Below are 20,570 nucleotides of genomic sequence, written 5' to 3' on the forward strand. Positions count from 1 at the left end.
TCATCAGTTTCCTAGTTAAATCAAGATGACGTCCCACCCTGTTCTTGCTTTCTAAGTTTCCTGAGATTTAACGGAAGCTTATCCTCCAACAGACAACAGACAACAGACAAAACTGAAAAAAGACTGTAGGAAGGAAGTGTAGAAAATCAAGAAAAACAAAAACCTTTAAAATCCCTTCTTCTATCTTTCCAAAGAAATCATAGAGGAAATATGGCTAGGATACTTTTTCATAAAGTACGTTTCTCAGAGCATTTTGAAGAACTGGTGTTAGAGATGGGAGTGGGATCTAGAAAATAGAGACTCCGTAGTTGAATACATTTGAGAAGCCTGAGCTGGTTTAAAAAGAGGGCTCTCATAACCTATTGAAAGATATTCCAAACTCTTAAGTGTGTCCCCTTCTCATCTACGGAGAAGACGAACCTTCAAGTATTTTCAGTGGGAATGGAATGAGCACTCCTCTTTGAGGAGTTCCTGCAAAGATGTTGGACAACAGGGGAAACTGTCACCAGAAGTAAGTTTAGAAAAAGGGGATTTTATGCTGAAGTTTTCTTTTTTTTTTTTTTCTTTAGGCTAATTATTGTTTTCTAGTGGCCCCTCCGATTCAATTCAAAGTTAGCACTACACTTTGTAATTGCATTTCATTGACTTCAGCAGAGTCATTTGTGTTTTGACATCTTGTTCTATAGTCCTAACTGGTTTCTGTTCACAAGAATGCTTTGAAGTTAAACAGTAAGATGAAGAGAGAATGTTAACATCTTTTTCAATAATATTACTATGGCAGTTTTCTTGGCTGTGGCACCATGAAAAAAACAAATACTTTAACAGATTAAAAAAAAAAAGGGAGGGGGCTATTCCACAATCATCAAAGATGAAATCTTTTCTTAAAAGTTACTATTCCAAAGTAGTAACTTTTGGATTTGAGACTGTTATGCGACCCTTCTGTAGGCCCACACAGTGAGATTTAAACAGGAACAATGACTAGTATTCATACCACAGATTTTTCTGAAATATACAGTACTTTGATCAAGATACAAAACCATAATTCAGTGTACTCACTGCTTAGCCAGTATCTCACTGAAAATGAAGACTTCTCTAACCATTTAACTCATTTAAGTAACTTTCACTGCAAAAATATGTGATTAGAAGAAAACAAAGAAGCTTTTAAACACTAGTTTATGGTCTACAAACCCAAATGACAACTTTTAAATTATCAAATGGAAAGGACAATTCTCTTAGACTAAAAACACATTAAAGTTATCATTTTTACTTAGACCTCAAATATTTTGTGGGCCAACCTCTTGGGTATATCAATCATTTCATCTAAGAGTTAACTTTTCCATTATAATTCAGGTTCCTACATTAATGGATCAGAGTGGTTCTGAAAAGGGGAAAACACAGTAAACAACTATCTGACATTCTATTTCAGCAAGTAAAACAATCTGGCTTCTTTCAGTTGGTTTCTTTTTTATCCACTTTAAAATGTTTGTTCCAAATGTGTGTTGATATTTTGTCTGAGTGGAACAAAACTGATGGTGTTTGTAAACTGTGTTAGGTCCTTACTATTTCAAAAACTGACAGATTAGCTAAACGAGATTATAAAATAAAATATTCAAACAATATTCCTTTCACTACATTGCTTCATCACTGTAATTGATGTTTATACAACTCCAGGTACTCACTATTCACGAATAAGGCAAGGAAGACAGCTCTTACCTTCACAGGTCTCTGTCTCAGTCCTGAACACATACCCTGGTGGGCACGTACAGCTGTAACTTCCTGGCGTGTTTCGGCACAATCCGTTATCACAAAGTAGTCTGTTTACTAAACATTCATCGATGTCTGAAAGCAACCATTGGAAGACAGGAGATACGCATATTTAAGCATGTATTATAGTGGGCAGCAATGTTTAATTTTGTTATTTGTTTTATTTCCCTCTTTCTTCTCTGTGACATAGTCTGTATCACAGCACACTCTTCATCCTAAGCAAAATATATTTAGTCTTATTCAAATGGGATATTCTTATGCTAGTGGCTAATTTTAAGATGCTTTTAAATCCCTGGAAAGTATGTGCTAGCTTGGAAAGGCACATCTCTACTTCACTTGCTTTTAGTCCTGTAATGATATATTAGATACATTTTTAAAGCATTCATAAAATATATCAAAAGGTTAAATTCATTTGCCTGTATACTTGCTTATGTATAATAAAAGTAACAGAAGGCATTTTTTATGATTAAAATTTTTCAAAAGAATGCCTTATGTCTTCATGTCCCAGATGGTTAAAAAATGCATTAAACAGTAGTTAAAAAAAAGATATTCATTAATCTTTTTCCATTATGTTTTTATCTCAGAAAGCTAGTTATTAATGAAAATGATGTATTTTGCATACTCTTTTAGCAGTCCAGAACAGCCTAGAGAATATCATCTAAACCTCCAGTTTAAGCAGCTCACAATGAGTTTTTTGTTTGTTTTTGAGACAGGATCTCACTCTGTTGCCCTGGTTGTAGTGCAGTGGTGCAATCACAGCTCGCTGAAGCTTTGAACTTTTTGGCTTAAGCAATCCTCCTGTCACAGCCTTCCAAAAGTAGCTGAGACTACAGGCATGTGCCACCATGCCTGGCCAACTTAAAATAATTTTTTTTAGAGATGGTATCTCACTATGTTGCCCAGGTTGTTCTGGAACTTCTGGCCTCAGGCGATTCTCCCAGCTTGTCCTCCCAAAGTGCAGGGATTACAGGCATAAGCTACCGCACCTGGCCTCACATTTTAACCTTCCTATCCTTCCATTTTTGCAAGTGTAGTGACAAAAAGCAATAAACACTGTAGTTTAGAGTGAAGAGCTCTTTTACTTAAAGTTACATTTCTAGTCTTGCAAATAATAATTTTCCCTTATTAAATAATATACTGATACTGTGGAGATTTTGAAAACAGATCAGAAAAACATCTGTAATTCCATCATCACTGATAATATTCTTTTGTGTATTATCTGATCTTTTGCCTTCTTGATCTTGTTTTTGCTCCAACTGTGAATCTTGATACTTTAAAAATTAACATTATATTTTAGGCACTGGACTACCATAGCTTTTCCCATAATAGTCTAATACGTGTACAAATTGTGACTGTATCACAATTTTCTTTCTTGCTGGCTTGCTTTCTTTCTCTACTCTCTCTTCCCTTCCCTTCCTTTTCTTTTCTCTTTTCTTATTTCTTTTTTTTTTGAGATGGAATCTCGATCTGTCACCCCGGCTGGAGTGCAGTGGCATGATCTCCACTCACTGCAGCCTCCACATCCCGGGTTACAGTGATTCTCCTGCTTCAGCCTCTGGGTGCTGAGATTACAGGCACGTGCCACCATGCCCGGTTAATTTTTGTATTTTTACTAGAGGGGGGTTTCACTATGTTGGCCAGGCTGGTCTACCCCTAACCTCAGGTGATCTGCCCACCTCAGCCTCCCAAAGTACTAGGATTACAGGAGTGAGCCACTGCACTTAGCCTGCATCACAATTTTTTAACCCATTTTTCTAAGCTATGGATTGAACTGTGTCCTTTAAAAAAGATATGGTGAAATCCTAAAACCCGGTATCTCAGAATGTGACTTTATTTGAAAATAGGATTTTTATAGAAATAATCAAGTTATAAAGAGGTTGTTAGGGTAGGTTGTGATTCACCTAACCACATGACTGGTATCCATGTAAAAAGGGGAAGTTTGGACTTCACTTCTGGAGAGTAAAAGCTGGCATAGTTTACATATTGTTAGAAGTGGTCAATAATCTTTGCTTGGTACTATTATAGCACATAATATAAATAGAGCTTTTACATCCATCAGTATGTATGTCTTCAACTCCAAATCAAACAAATATGTTCAATAATAAAAGCCACTACCAGAAACACAGAAAAATCTGTTCCTTTCCTAATTATAATCATTAACACTTGGTTGTAAAAGCCATCAGTGAATAGTTGTAAAACTATCATGCACAATGACGGATTGAGTAACATTTATTTTATAAAAGTCCACCTAAATGCTTTGTGGGAAAATCTTGCACTAACAGAAAACAATAAAAGACTGTCAAACCTTTTCATCCTCCTCCTCTTCCTTTTGTTAAACATAAATTACATACTTGAGTTTCGTCAATCATTCTCTTATAATTAGAAAAGGAAATACCTTTGTCTTAGTTGTCATGTTTAGGCATATTGTGGCAACTGGTTGTTTCTTTATGAAGTCAAAATTCTCTCAACCTGTAACACTTTATTTTCTTGACTTACTTTTATCCATACTGACCTGTTAATTTTTGAAGTCAAATTCTTAGTAAAAAATTACAGGATTAAGGTACATTCAGGAAAACAACAGGCTAATAACTGAGTATGTTAATTTGGGAAAAGAATATTTTAAAAACAAATAGGTACCACCAAGAAGTTTGTTACTATGTAACAAAATTTGTTTGATTCTGATATTTTCCTATCAATGTATAATACGAAGAAAACAAGAAAAACTGTCTGGTTTTTAGTTTTAACATTTATTTGTGTTTTTACTGCTAGTATAATCCATGGGATTAAACTATATGAAAGGTTCTTGCATAAATATAACAAATAACTTACCAATACAGTTTCTTCCAGAGGCATCTGGTTCATAGCCACTGTTGCAATTACAACGGTAACTACCACGTAAGTTTTCACAAATCCCATTGGCACATATATCAGGATCCAAAGCACACTCATTGATATCTGCATTAAATATTGAAAGTTTAATGCTCCTACACGTTATTGTTTATTGATAAATGCAGGTCTAATAAAGACCATTCAACATATGAAGTGTTTAACTCTGCAAACTCACAATTTGCCTGCCTTTCAGAAAGGAAAAGGAACTGAAAACAAGGAGTAAGAAAATAAAACTGAGAGACATAGGACACTTCACTGGTAAATCAAAAGAAAAATGAAAGAAGCTGGCAGAAATTCAAAGAGTTAAATCATGAAATATGCCAGCATTTATGATAAAATTAATAAAATTAAAATTAATAAAGACAATTTAAAGGCAGTTGGCTCAAAATCCAAAGGAAAACTTAATTTGATAGATATTGTACCTATCTAATTAAAGGACAGGGATTTATTAGGGTGGCCCACATAATTTTATGGTCCCCAAAGGTACAGGATATTTCTATTTTATTACTTTTTCTGTGGTCAAGTAATATTTAGTGTTTTTCATTGCTGATATGTGAAATTAACGGAGAGGACACTTTAAATGTGGATGCTTCAGAACATGATATTTTATAACGAGCCACGAACATGACTACTACTACTGTATCACCGAGGGGAAGTGGAACTTGTGCACTGATGTGCTTGTATGAATGATCAAGTAGTTTCCAATAGTGACTGGCTCTGCTGGAGAGGCTATATTGTCAGGGAATATAATGAAAGAGTAAGCCCAAAATCAAATTTTGGTCACCAAGCTCAAATTTTGATGCTATTGTTTTCAATAATTTGGAAGACCTTAAATACTTTGGAAATGTCTTTCATTTTATACTTGGGAAAAACATCCTTGTAAAAGTTTACTTTTTACTCTGGTTTAGATGTTTATTATAAAGATTCAACATTACTGCCTACCATCTATAACTTGACTAAAGCCTTCTCAAACACAAGGGTAGAAGAATACATATATATATATGGTTATATATATATTCTTCTTATATATACATATTCATAGATATAGAAGATTAATAACACCCATTTTATTAATGTATAAATGAATCTATATGTATACTAAAATATAAAAGAATTTGAAAATTATAAACACATATGTACTTAAGTGTTCAAGATTCCATACTGGAGTTTTGTTAACCATAATACAAAATTGAAAGCAAGAAAAATTTTAGTGAATCTTACTTCTTTACTTGGAGAGAAATATTTTATTATTCTTAGGTATACATAGTCTTAACAAATTATTTCAGCCAGTATATCTCAAACTTGATCCATATCCAATATCTCTTGAATACTATTTATTTTTCTAACCCTATCTGCACCAGTACTTAATATTTTCTCATAAAATTGACTCACTCTTTTTTTTTTTTAACTTAAATGTCACATCTATTCTTAAGCAATGATTGCATGAAATCAGGAGGGTAGTTTGTTAGTGACATTTTTAACAATGTATATTTAACAGATAAATATTTATCCAAGATGAAAATGTGCATCTACGTATCACTTAATATCATCTAGCTTATAACCACTGCTCTAGGAGATAATCTTATTATTTTATAATATTACATTTTCATATTAAATATAATCATATTAATATTATAATTATAAATCTATACAATTATGTCATATGATTATTATAAAATTGAGATTAACTAGAGTTACCTCTTCCATCCACAGTGATACCTACTCCACTACTACAAAGGCCATGGAATTCAGCTGTATGACAAAAAGAAATAGAAGAATTAAAAACTTAACTATACCTATTCCATATACAAATCATTTCATAACCCCAAAACTACCCATTAGGAAGAATTATTTGTGCATTAGTTTTTAAAGTGAAAAAAATTACCATTTTCTAGCACGCGATTATTATAAAATTCTGAACTCATAAAAAAGCATAAAAGAGTAAAAATCACTTGTAATAATCATCCTGAATATTATTAATATATATAAATGTTACTAATATTTTCTACATAAAGAAACTTTAAGAAAAATATAAATGGTCTTACAGAGCTTGATATTTAACTTTTTCCTCAATAATAAAATAATAGCAGCCAAAATGTAGGTCATAGTACTTACCAAGTGCCTGGTATTGTTCTACCTTTTACACCCAACAATTTAGTTAATCTTCCCAATACCACAAACTCAATACTACTGTATTTTCTTTTTTACAAGTGAGAAAAAGAGGAACACAGAAAAGTGCAGTAACTTGACCAAGGTCACAGAAGTTGTAAGTGGAGAAGCAGACTTGGTTGCTGGGTACTCTATCACAGACATATCATGTCAATGTCCCACTGAATAGGCCATTTAATATTGTTTTCTCAGTTACGTAGAGGTACCACATTTATTCGATCAATCTCTTACTGGTGAAATTAGGTTTGTCCAACTTCTAGCAACTATCATAAATAATATGAAGTTTAATTATATCACTAGGATAATCTCTTATAAGTAAAACTCTCAAAGTTTATGCCCCTTTTAAGGTTTTAGATAGTTCTTCCCCTCCTAAAATGCCCCCAAATTACCCTTCTATCAGCAGTATAAGACAGTATTCATTTTTTTAATACCCTCATTATCACTGGGAAGAATCAATCAAGTATACCAATCTGCTAAACAAAAATGGCACTGTATTTAATTTTAATTTTATGGAGAGTGGGCATCTTTTTACATGGTATTCTTCCTTTTGAATTTCTACTTTCTGAAATCCTGCTTGTGTACACTGCTCTTTTTTCTATAGAGGATTTCAACTTTCCTTATTAATGTAAATTCTATAAAGATTAAGAAATGATACGTAAAAATATTTTTCCAGTTTACTTGTGTATTTTACTATTTAGGCCTGCTTTCAAAGTCTTCTACCATTACAAAATAAAAAAGAATTTATATTCTATAAGAAAATTATGTTTTAATGTTTTATGTAGGGACCTAACTTCTTATTTTTTTCCAAAAGTTATCAACGATAGTTATTATTTAATCTTTTTCCTTGCTGCTCCAAAATGCTTTGCTATATCCTAATTCATATTCATACTCAGGTTTCTAGATTCATTTCATTAGTTCACTTAGCTTTTTGTCTAGTCTTATACCAATTTTTGAACTTCTTTGATAATATGCATAATTCAGTGTGGTACATTTTAGAGCTAGGTTCTCCTCACTATCTTTCTTTTAAAAAAAAAAGGTCACACTCAGTAATTCTTCTAGATGCATCAAATCATTATTTCCATGTATGAAGACTCCATTTGGGATGTTTAGGAGAATTACAAGACATTTCCGTTGCAGGAATGCTTTCCTGTACCCTCCACATGGAAAGTTCTTACTCATTTTTTTCAAGACCAAACTAAACGTGCCCCTTCTGTGAGGTCTTTCCCAGTTTCCCTGGGCTACTAATTGCTCCTTCCTCTGTGCTCTCTCCAAACTTGTTTATGAAACTTTTAAGGTGCTAATTACACTAAATTGTAATTTATACATTTGCCTGCCTATATTCTCAACTACTCAAAACTTTAAGGAAAAACACAGACTGTGTTTATGTTAGAATCCCTACTGTACTCACATATATTCAATATACATTCAATACGGGTTTAGTTAAAGTATGACTAGACAAGAGTCAATCTTATTGACCTAAGAGTTTGGAATTACTGTCTGAGACTGTGACTTGAGACCACTTGGTGTCAAGATATATATATATAGAGAGAGATCTTTATATATATATACACACACACATATATATATAAAATCAAATTGAGTTCTTGTTGTGTTTATAACCTTGAAAGTGGTAAGTAAATTTTATGCTATTTGTCTTCACTGTGACAGCACAGATCAAGGAAACTGAGGCTATCATGTTCAAGTAAAAAAAACCTCTTATAATAATCACAAATATGTAAGTAAATAGATTTTTGTTTGTTTTTTTAAAGAGTCAGCATCTCACTCTGTTACCCAGGCTGGAGTGGAGTGGCACAATGATGGCTCAGTGCAGCCTCAAACCCTTGGGCTCAAGTGATGCCCCGCACCTCAGCCTCCCTAGTAGGTGGGACTACAGGTTGTGTGCCACCACACCTAGCTAATTAAGAATTTTTTGTTTTTTCTGCCAAGACAGGGTCTCATCCTGGCTTCAAGTGATCTCCCTGCCTCAGCCTCCCAAAGTGCTGGGATTACAGGTGTGAGCCTCCACACTCAGCCAGCAAATAGATTTTTTTATTCACTGTGTTCTGTCGGCCTAGAAATCATACATAAACACAAGCCAAATCTCCTTATTATATGCCTCACATATCAATACAGGATTGGTTTTCTTTTCTTCAGTTAAAATTAATGATGAAACACTTAAGAGCTGATGTTCTCTTTGGCCAAACATCTAAGGTTGCATTTCTTGATTCTTTATCAACTCTGAAAATGGCACATATGACTACCTGAATTTTTTGCAGGGCATGGCTGGCAGGGTTCTCCAAAACCATAGTCCGGATTGGCACAGCAGCATTCGGACTTGGTCACTGCACCGGGGAAAGGACGCACACATACTCCTTTCTTGATTCCTCCATAGCAGGTACTGCGCATGTGAGTATCTAAAGAATATACAAAAACAATGACTTGAGGCAGTGATAGAGACAAAGAGATTTCGAAACAGAAGGCTTCTTTTAACCTAAGTGGCCACTAGATTGGAAGCTTTTCAAGGGCATCTGAGACTTTTATTGTGCATCTTTGGCATCTAATAGTGTTAGGAAATCAACAAATGTTTTCTGAGTGAGGAAAAGAACGGATGCATATCACCGACTCTAGTTTGTTTTCTTTAGTAAGTTTTATGAGCTACACAGTATCCATTGTCCAACGTATCCTTACAAACCTTTCATGGAACCTAGGATATTTCCACAATTATAAAGAATACTTGGAGCTCTAATCACTGCCTATGCTATATTCAAAATGACACTTCTTATTTCAATTTTGGAAGTTCTCATGAACAATGAAGTGCAATGAAGTTAATCTACCTTAAGGTGATACTGCTTGGGCATGAGATTTCTTACTCCCACTTTCCGAGTTAGGAGGCCTTTCTTTTCAATCCCCAGGATACTGCTTGTGACTGTTTTAACCTCAGAAACTCAGTAAATCCAGTTATAAAAATAGTTAACTACCATATGTGCTCTTGGCATTGTGCTCATTGCTTCACAGACATTATCTCATTGAACAGTCAGGTCAATAGCTCTATAGGAGTGGTCATTACATACACTTTATAGATGAGGAAGACGAGGTTCACAGCTACCTATGTAGTTTGAAGTCCTTGAATATCCAGTGCCTGAGCTGGGGTTCAGACAAGGTTTATGTGACTTCCAAAACTCTTCCTCTTTGTAGAAAGTAATGCTATACCCCAAAGAAGCATATTCTGCTTAGTTCTCTCTTAATTCTCATAAAATATCCTACAACTTTATGAGACAGTAAACGGTGAACTATAAAAAACTCAGATCATAAAGGGCAAAGAACCAGTACAATTTTTAAGCAGTATACTGACCTGGCAATTTTACCAGAGATCACCTCTATTATAAATACCTGTAACTATTCACAACTTGTTGGAAAAAAATTTTATCTGCTTGTTATGCAAAATGGTCATCCAGTAATTTCTTATGACCTGGGGGCATTTTTGATTAAAACAGTGATTTATGGCTGCATTAAAAATGAGATACGTGTGTGCTTAAATGGAAGGAGGCCATGGGATTCACCAACCCCATCCCTAAGGAGTCAACTCAAGAGAACCCTGTGCTGCCTGTGCTGTGGCTGAGTTTGGCAGTGTATCCTCTGAGATACACACAAGCACAGATTTCACTTGAAGGCAAATTTGCACAAATACAACATGGTTCATGATTTCCATTATGATTTCTGTGAGTTCTTTGGGCATTACTGATGATCTTGGAAGGCATTCATGAACAGGCAAAGTTATTTCTGCTTTTGGGTTTAGAGCATATGCCATGCAGAATTTTTAGAAGCAAGCAGATAAAAGGCCCATTGAGCTCACTGGAAGGGTGAGACATGTTATATATGGTAGTTTGCATTACAGGTGAACTAATCTCTTTAGAGTGCCCAACACCAGAAGTTTCATGACAAAGAAAGTAGCATAACTTATGCGTGGGTGTTAGGGACATAAACTTCCCAAGGTTCAGATCCCCACAAGATGATCTTACATAAATTACTTAACATCTTCCTTATTCATTAAATAAGGATACAGTTTGCATAGTAAATGAAAGTATATTTGTTGCGCACTAAGCACAGTGCCTAGGACACCCCTGAAGTACTTAAAAAAAAGTGGTGACCACTTTATTTCCCTCTTCTATTTTTTTTCTAAGACTAGTAGATTGCAGCAGTGAGAAGGCAGGAAAAGCAGAACAAGGAGTTCTATCCGTAACTGATACTGTGAACAATCAATTGAGATAACTCATTATCTCCCTACTGACCTTTTCCCGTTCAAAGACCCCAAACTGGCAACCTAGCTCATAGTATACTATTCAAATGTAACTGAACCACTGTACACAGGATAGGATAAGAGGAACAATACCAGTAGCACCATCAGAATATGCTCACAAGAATGCTCTGGCGACAGACTGGACCTAAATGCACCTTTTCCATATGTTAGCAGATTTCTGCATGCCCTTCCTTTCTCCCTCCCTCCCTCCCTCCCTTCCTTTTCTTTCTTCCTTTTTTTTTTTTTTTTGACAGTCTTGCTCTGTCACTCAGGCTGGAGTGATCTTGACTAGCATGATCTTGACTCACTACAACCTCCACCTCCTGGGTTCAAGTGATTCTCCTGCCTCAGCCTCCCGAGTAGCTGGGATTACAGGTGCACACCCCACGACCGGCTAATTTTGTATTTTTAGTACAGACGGGGTTTAGCCATGTTGACCATGCTGGTCTCAAATTCCTGACCTCAGGTGATCCGCCTGCTTCGGCCTCCCAAAGTGTTGGGATTACAGGTGTGAGCCACCATACCCAGCGCCTTTTCTTTCTTAAAAAATGGAAAGATTTAAAATTTCCTCAGGTAATTAGCAGATTCTACATACCATGAGTAAAATATGTATGGATGCAAAATGCTAACTTTATTTTATTCTTCTTTCTTTAATATCAACTTTTATTTATAACTTAAAGCAGCAACTCTTAAGACTATGACCTAGACATGGTGCCACTATTCTAATTTAATAACAATAATATCAATAGTAGTTAACTTAGTGGGCATTCATTATGTGCTACACACCATTCAAAGCTTTATTTAATTCTCAAAACAACAAAAGAGGAAAGGAGGAACAGAGAGGTCCTGTATCTTGCTGTCATCTTAGAATTTTTTTGTCACTTAAGAATATTCAGTAGTTATCATGTGGACTGAGTTTTCTTCCTTATTTACTAAACTGCATCATTGAATAAACTTAAAAATAAATTTTGAATGAATGGGAAAGATAAAGATATGGTTGTCTTTTGTTTATAAACTTGCTGGTGAGTTGTATTTTAACATACTAGTTAAAATCGTAGCCTAATTACCTGAAACTGAAAAAAACAAAACAAAACCCAAACACATCTTTAATATCTACAGAAGAAAAATGAACAAACAAAAAAGAGATTTAAAATTAAAATGCTTATCCTAATAGTTTTTCATAACAGTGATTCATTTATTTTTTCTTTTTCTTTTTTTTTTTTTTTGAGACAGGGTCTCACTCTGTCATCTAGGCTGGAGTGCAGTGGCACAATCATAGCTCACTGTAACCTCCACCTCCAGGGCTCAGGCAATCCTCCTGCCTCAGCCTCCCAAGTAGCTGGAATTACACGCATGTGCAACCATGCCAGGCTAATTTTTGTATTTTTTTGCAGACATAAGATTTCACCATGAAGCCCAGACTGGTTTTGAACTCCTGAGCTCAAGCAATCTGCCCACCTCAGAATCCCAAAGTGCTGGGATTATAGGCACCACACCTGGTGAATTTTTGTACTTTTTGCAGAGATATGGTTTTACCATGATGCCCAGACTGGTCTTGAACTCCTGGGCTCCAGTGATCTGCCCACCATGGAATCCCAAAATGTTGAGATTACAGGCATGAGCCACTGCGCCAGGCCTCATCTCAAACTTAAAGAATCAATGGGTCTAAAAAGTGACATCAAGTCAAAAGATGTGAAGAAAACATCTAGCACATTATAGAAACAATATATAATTTTATACACATGACAAATAATGTTTTTATTTTAAAAAGTTTAAATGACCACAATGACGAAAAACTGGAGGAGGCTTTACGACAATTTCCAATGTGTTTCCTGGATGTGAACAAAAGAATGAAATTTTATGTTTTACTGAATTCCTAGCAACAAATCACATGTTGGTTACTTAAGAGAAAAATAATTTCTCCCTCCAAAACTGGCTTTGTACTCACGGTAGATCTCAACAGAATCATTTAGGTTAAGGAAAAAAGCAAGTAAATATATTAAAGCAACTGAAAATATTTTAGCTCTGTACACAGGAAGAAGCTATATTCTTCCAGTTGCTATATTTGAAATATCCCTGAACAAAGTGCTGACACTTTGTAGGGTGAAATAAATCTTTGACTGGATAGACTGGATAAATTTGAGTGAACAGATTATTTCCATCTGCGAATTCTCTACTGTTTCTCCTCCACCTTTGGGATCCAAATGTTTTGATTCTCATCAGTAGGAGTAAAGTATTAACTATGTCTAAGAATGTTGTATCTCTCAAATATACTTTGAAATCCTATTTCTATGTTTTACTGTACAACATGAAAAACAGAGGGTATACAATGGCTAATTCACCCTAGACACCTCATGAAAGCATTTTTGGAGAGAAAACTGCATTAAATGTATTTTTACCACTCATTCTGCTATCCTTATCTTTGGGATATACTGTTGGGGTTCCCAAACACCAGTGACACTTCTGTTTTGCCTGCCTCTTCAAAGCTGGGCCTGGTACTTCTGACTGATTTTCATGGGATCAATTTGACAAAAGTATCCTGGAGAAATCTGAAAGGCTTAGAATAAAATATATATTCTTGCTCATACTTTTTATTCTCTTGCTTCTGCAGCTAGTTGCATGGTGATGAGGAGTAACTAAAAACATTTCGAGTTTTTGATGTAAGTCCAATATTTATATTTTAAGTTTTGTTAGGGCAAAACCAAGAGTTTACTTATCTATAACTATAATTCCCATTACATATCTTATTTGTTATTAATTATAAAACTGAAATGCACTGTGTTTAGGATTCAGTTATCTAATACTATCAAGTATGCTGGTTTAAAAATATATTTTTTTCTTCTCCAGCATTTTTGACTTGCATGTCATCAGAGACTTCTGAAGGTTCTGAAGGGGGCTATCTGGGGGTTCCTGCCCATTAAAAAAATAGTTTTGTTAATATATAATTTACATATCATAGAATACATCACTTTAAAGTGTATGATTTAATAGTTTTTGCATATTTACTGATGTGTTTATCCATCACTACAGGTGATTTTAGAACATTTTTATCACCTCAAAAATATCTTTTAGCTCCCACCCCATTCTCCCACCACCCCCATCCTCTCTGTCCTAACACGAATCTACTTTGTCTCAACAGACTTGCCGATTCTGGAGATTTCACATGGATGGAATCATATACAGTATGGTGTTTTGTGACTGGCTTCTTTCACTTAGTGTAATCTTTCCAAGGTTTATCCATGTTTTAGTATGTACTCTTTTTATAGTGAATATTATTCCATTGTATAGAAATATCTCTGTCGGCTTTTCAAAGATGATTTTGCACAGTGGGGCCATTGTAAAATGTTTCACTTACCAACACACACACGTCCATCCATGCCCACAGCCAGGCCTGGGGGACAGTCACAGCGGAAGGACCCTTCATTGTTGATGCAGTGCCCATTCATGCAGATTCCTGGAGTCTGGCATTCATCAACATCTGCGCAGTGGGTGACAGAAGTCAAGTAGTTACTGGGTAAATATAACTTTACTACAGGGTTTACTTGCTGCCACTGCTCAATACTACCAACCTTTTGTTTATAACTTTATAATTTGTGAAGAACAAATAAGTGTGGTAACAGATATTATATGCAAATGCAATCCTTTCAACACATTTCAGAAAGACAGTAAAAGTTGCTTTACTTTACCCATTGAGGAAAAAAAAGCCTCACAATCTTCTTTTTCATTATTTATTTGGTGATCCCATTTAATGTTAAATAATTCAAATTAGTTAAGTAAAACAAATTCTTTAAAAATTAAGGTAAATTTCTGTAATTTTTTTCACACACAGACACTTTAACTATAAGTAGATCCTATGCTGATATTTATTTGATCATTTCACAATAACAAAATAACTTGAGGTATCTCTTTTAATTTTCAATCCACTTGAATTTATCAAATGTAACCCAGCATTAAATGACTTCCCCAAAAGATGAAGGAGACTTCAAACACAGAGCTGCCAACTCAGGAATACTGAAAATCTTCACAACATTTGTAATTAAATAATTAATAAGAACTAATTTCCAGAACGCAGAAACTGGTGAGGTCAAACTCATCTTTAGATGTATACTGAAGTTTCTTTAAAAAGGCTGAAATAAAGTCACATACTGTAACATAATTCTACACACTGCAGCATAATGGCAATTTTCTATCTTGTGTTAAATCCAAATCAGCTAACCCTGAGATGACATCCCAGTCATGAGTTCAACCATCAGAACTACAGTACTCTTCCTCCTTGGACAGTCAAAAATCTATCTGTTATTCAGAAACATAAGAATTCAGTCTCAATTTTTTAATTTCTACTGTCCCTAGAATTTCATTGTAATTCATTGAAATTATAGGAATTGAGCATGATCCTTATCTGGTACTTAGATTAAGTTTGTGCAATTGAAGGCAAAACATCATTTATGGAGTTAATTTTGTTTTAAAGAAGGAAACAAAGAAAAACAAAAATTTGGCCAGGTGCGGTGGCTCATGCCTGTAATCCCAGAACTTTGGGAGGCTGAGGCAGGAGGACTGCTTGAGCCCATGAGTTTGAGACCAGCCTGAGCAACATAGTGAGACCTCATTTCTACAAAAAATAAAACAAAATTAGCTAGGCATGGGAACACGTGCCTGTAGTCTCAGCTACCTGGAAGGCTGACGTGGGAGGATGCTTGAGCCCAGGAGTCAAAGGTGCAGTGAGCTGAGATTGTGCCACTACACTCCAGCCTAGGTGACAGAGCAAAAGCCTGTCTCAAAAATAAATAAATTTAAAAAAGAGAAAGAAAAATTTGCTTCTAAGTAGAAGCTGCAAAATGTATTCCATTTTATTAAATTCCAATTGTGAGTACAAACATAATAAGGTCTCATTTATTTCCAAGAGGCACATCTTTAGCTTATTAAGGTTATCACTAGAGGTTGGTCTTCAAAATGGCTTCATAAACAAAATAATTAATTGCAATATTAAGATGTCTTCACTAAATCAATGTAAGATTTTTAGATAATGATACAGTTACAAATGATCTGTATATTAGCTTTATGGAAAAGATGTAATACTAAACCCATAATGAATGACAGTGGAAAATCTACTTCTGAGAATGCATACAAAACAAAAACCTTTCAAGATTTTTTCTTCTTCTTTTTTATTCAGCCAAGCAGTTGAGAGAAATTATTTCTACATTGTTTTCCACATGACTTGCTAAAACCAATCTGTCAGTCCCTTAATTTTTCCTATACCATTATTATTTTTGTTAAGATATTACTGTTCCCTAGACCACAATGTATGTTTTTCTAGAAAGCTTTAGACACCTGCCTTATTGAATTAGCAAGAAATGTGAATAATATGAAAGCCACACGAGGAAGCTGAAGTAATTCTTCCATGGTTCATTCAAATAAAAAAGGTGGTTTCAATCATGGTCACTTTCCTATCTGAAAGCCACACATACCAGTACAGTAACGTCCATTTGGAGCCAAGACAAATCCTGGTTTGCAGATGCACTTGAAGCTGCCATCTTCATTGATGCACATTCCATTCAAACACATGTTGGTAGTTGTACATTCATCATGATCTGCGGAAGAGGAGAGAGTGACTTTGAACACTGGCCTTGAGGGAACTAATTCCTTCTTCTTCCACAAACAACCCCCAGTCAAATTCCACTACATAAATGAGCCATGTGCTCATGGTTTTTAGTTTTTGTAAAAAAAGAACGCCAACTGAATGAGAGAAAATAGTGTGGAGAGTGGAAAGGACCTTTAGTATACGGATATAAAGAAAAAGAATTAAATAAATTTTGTGCTTAGTTCCTGTTAAAACCACAAAAACCATGAGTAGTGTGTTACTTTGTATACCAAAAAGATAATATAATTTAGTGTTTATTTTATAAGAAAATAAGGCAATGGCAGACCTCACTGCAAATGGAATGATTTGGACTTTCATTAGTAGATGAATATGATGTGTTGCTTTGTAAACAATATTTCTGTAGTGTATTGGTATCCATTGCATTGCTAGACATCACAGGCCACAATTTTAGAGATTTGTGTACTGCATATGTCAAGCATTTTTATATTCCTCTAGTTAGTGGAGGATGGGAAAACCTTTTCTATTTTGTCAGTGTTGTAACCCAAATACCTGAAATAGAGTAGGGACTAGTAATCATCTAAACTTATGAAGAACAACTGTTACTTACAATTTAACATGTAACACACAGGAAAATTTCAGAAGCAGTAAATTATTCATTGTTACAACATTTCTCTCCCGACCGTGTCCCCCCAACAACAACAAAAAAAACCTGTCCTTTTGCTTTAACAGTCTTATATTAAATGCATTTACATTTTACCTAAGTTACCTGAAGATCTCACATACGTGGTGTGTGAGCTTTCATGGAAATAGTATATGGTTCTAAATAAAAATGTATATCCTTTTAAAATCTTTTGCAAGGGAGCAGGCAATTTCCATACCAACACAGTTTTTTCCATCTGTAGTTAATTCAAAGCCGGCATTGCAAATGCACTGGAAACTTCCATCTGTGTTCACGCATCGACCGTTTTTACAAAGAACCCCATTCTGGATGCACTCATCAATATCTAGGAAGATTGAGAATGGCCAAACATTATTCTTTTACAATACCTACAGATAAACACAGTAAGATAAGAAATGGAATTTTAAATATTCAAAATCATGTTGTTTCTTTAGCAAAATTTCTGTCTCTCAGCAGTTTTTGTTTTTTTTTTAAATTTTTTTGGATAGGTAGGTGCAAGCAATTTTACAGCTCTTATAGTAGCTGAAGAGAGAAAGGAAAAAAAAAAAAAAAAAGAGGGTCTCCAGTAAGCCTAAGAAAGGGTGGGCAAGACAGCTGGAATTACTGGTTACGGCTGTTTTTGACATAGTGGATGAAGGCCTTAAAAGTCAGAACACGATGTTGGATAAGTGTAAAGTAACTACAGAATTTCTAGATTAAGAGTAATACAATGAAAACTGCTGGGAAGTTGATTCAAGCAACTACCTGTGGATGAATAGGAAATGAAAAAGAAGACAGGCAGTCATCTGGTAAAAGAATTCTGAGCTGAATCAGCAATGAGGTAGCGCGTTTGGACCAGGGTGGTGGGTGTAGCACTGAAGCTATGAATAAAGACCAGGCATGACTTGGTGTTGGACTATGTGTGGGATTCAAAGAAAACAGTAGTTGAAAATGACTATAAATCTTAAACTCAGTTAATCAGAGAAGGTTACTGATGTTATTTGGAGAAAGGAAGCTCTGATCTAAGGAAGGAAGATAAACTGAATTTTTGTGAAGCCAGATACCATGTTGCCTGGGTTACATATGCAAACAGTGTTTATGTTTAAAAGGAGAATCTCTGAGGGTACTATAAATAAATCTGTAATAAGGTAACAACATTTATTTTATTCCATGTTTTAATAAATTTGCTTTTAACCTCAACAGCCTTGGTCACTATATTTCATGGAACATTTTCATATGTGAAAGCAAACTGCCTTACCAATGCATGCTTGCTTGGTAGGAGTCCTCTGGAATCCAGCATGACATTTACAATAATAGGAACCAGGTGTGTTAACACAATCTCCATTAGTGCAGGGATTTGATGTGCATTCATCAACATCTGTGAGCAGCAAAAGAAACCATTATAGACTTCACTCCATTTGTAGAAAGGTTTGTTTAAAGTACATTTAGCCCTCTAAAATTTGAGAGAAGGCCAGTCAGTGGTAATAGTCTAAATAGCAAAGTATTTATAAATGAATGAAAATTCCTTTCTTCAAATACACTCAGAGGCCACTCTGAAGATTTACAAAAATATCACCTTTTAGAGAGTACCATGGGAATTTGCTTTAATCAAAAATTAAAGATTTTTCAGTTGGAGTAATGGCCAATGATTAAAAGGATGGGCCCTGAAAAGAGAAATAGGCTATAATGCTTATTGCTTACACCACTGTGGGCAAGTTAATAACCTCTCTAAGGCTTAGTAAAGTGTCAGAAGAACAATGAAAGGATTCTGAAGATACATATTTATGTTACATGTTGTCATTGCTATTAGTTTTAAAGAAAGAGATTGATGGATTATGGAATGTCTTTGGTATAACTTTTTTTTGGTGAACTCATCTATGTATAAAACTACATATACACTAAAGCGTGGATAATATTTTGAAGTAAAAAAACATGAGAGAGTAGAAAATGAAAACATTAAAACAAAGCCTATTTTTTTTCAGCAGTTTCAGTTTTCTTCAGGATCCTAAAATTGGCACAGCAATTTGTTGCATAAAATGAAGTTTTATGCAACTACTAGTTGTGACCAAAAAGTGAGAAAGTCATGCTTTCCTTTCAAGGTCTCCTAAAGCCTAATTAAATGCAAACCCATTGCAGAATTCAGGGGCTGAAAAACCAAATGACAGACTGAACAGTCTGGACTAGTTAAATCTCAGAGAAATCACGTGTGCCAGTATAAGAAGTTTAATTCATCAGCAATGCCCACTAAATATTATTTTCAATCCCTGCAAATTAAAAGCCTGGCTAGTTGGTGAGGGCATAATGATTTGTCATTTCATATACGTGTAGAAGCCATTAACATATACAATTTCAGCTAAATTGGAGAACATAACAATAAAATCAGTTCACAGGTTTACCATTTTAATAAGCAGATTCCTACTTTCACAGATGTTCTTAAAAGAGGAACTGTACTGTATCAAACCCACCAACTTCATTTATGTAAACACTCAGACTGAACGCAATTAAGCCCTTTCTGGTAATGGAAATAAACTTCATAGCAAATAAAATAAAAACAACAAAGAATAACAGGACTAAATCCTTTTCCATCCATCCGAGGACCCCTTCAGTCCAAAAAGACTCACTTACATTTAAAGTTTTGGTTGATACCATCAATTCTACTGAGCCAAAGGAACGAAGCAAAATGAGAAAAGAGAGAGAGCATTAGCAAGCATATCAAGTATAATAAATAGACTTTCCAATACGAAATACCACCTTCAGTTAGCAGTGTTGAAGATCACTTCAATTTTGTGTTACACAATTGAAATGCAACCATTAAAAACGTCCTGTAGTTGGTATCTTTACAGAAGCCTCAACATAAAGCTCTGTTTGAAGAACATGAGACACCACACATCCACTCCCCTCTCTTTAGGTAGTTTCAGGAAAGTCACGTCACTTTGCAGGACTGTTTTCTCCCCTGGAGAGTCTGCTCCTAAGGCTCCTTGTTACTATGGCAGCTCTGCCAGCTATTCTGCCATTACAGCCATAATTCACTTCTGTCTCCTAAGCTCCTTAGGGACTCATCAAGAGTCTAGTGCACAGAGAAGATGTAATCATTCACTTAATTTTGGTGAAAACAATCACCAAAAAAACAATTAGTGACTTTACAATTCCATATAACTTTAAAACCCATTTGTTGTTTTTTGTTTGTTTTCTGG

The 20,570-nt window shown here is 34.9% G+C and overlaps 1 protein-coding gene across 1 annotated transcript in view; it reads right to left on the minus strand.

The window, feature by feature from the left end:
• FBN2 (fibrillin 2) overlaps positions 1-20,570 on the minus strand; it is a 269,644-nt gene that overhangs the window by 96,139 nt on the left and 152,935 nt on the right. The window contains exons 12-19 of the mRNA XM_005557677.4: positions 18,635-18,754; positions 17,597-17,722; positions 16,585-16,707; positions 14,475-14,597; positions 9,084-9,236; positions 6,352-6,405; positions 4,594-4,719; positions 1,714-1,839 (exon numbers count right to left, since the gene is read on the minus strand). Coding sequence (XP_005557734.3) covers positions 1,714-1,839; positions 4,594-4,719; positions 6,352-6,405; positions 9,084-9,236; positions 14,475-14,597; positions 16,585-16,707; positions 17,597-17,722; positions 18,635-18,754 — 951 coding nt within the window. The remainder of the gene's footprint in view (positions 1-1,713; positions 1,840-4,593; positions 4,720-6,351; positions 6,406-9,083; positions 9,237-14,474; positions 14,598-16,584; positions 16,708-17,596; positions 17,723-18,634; positions 18,755-20,570) is intronic.

The sequence above is a fragment of the Macaca fascicularis genome, chromosome 6 (assembly GCF_037993035.2).
Source record: "Macaca fascicularis isolate 582-1 chromosome 6, T2T-MFA8v1.1".
In the NCBI taxonomy this organism is placed as follows: domain Eukaryota; kingdom Metazoa; phylum Chordata; class Mammalia; order Primates; family Cercopithecidae; genus Macaca; species Macaca fascicularis.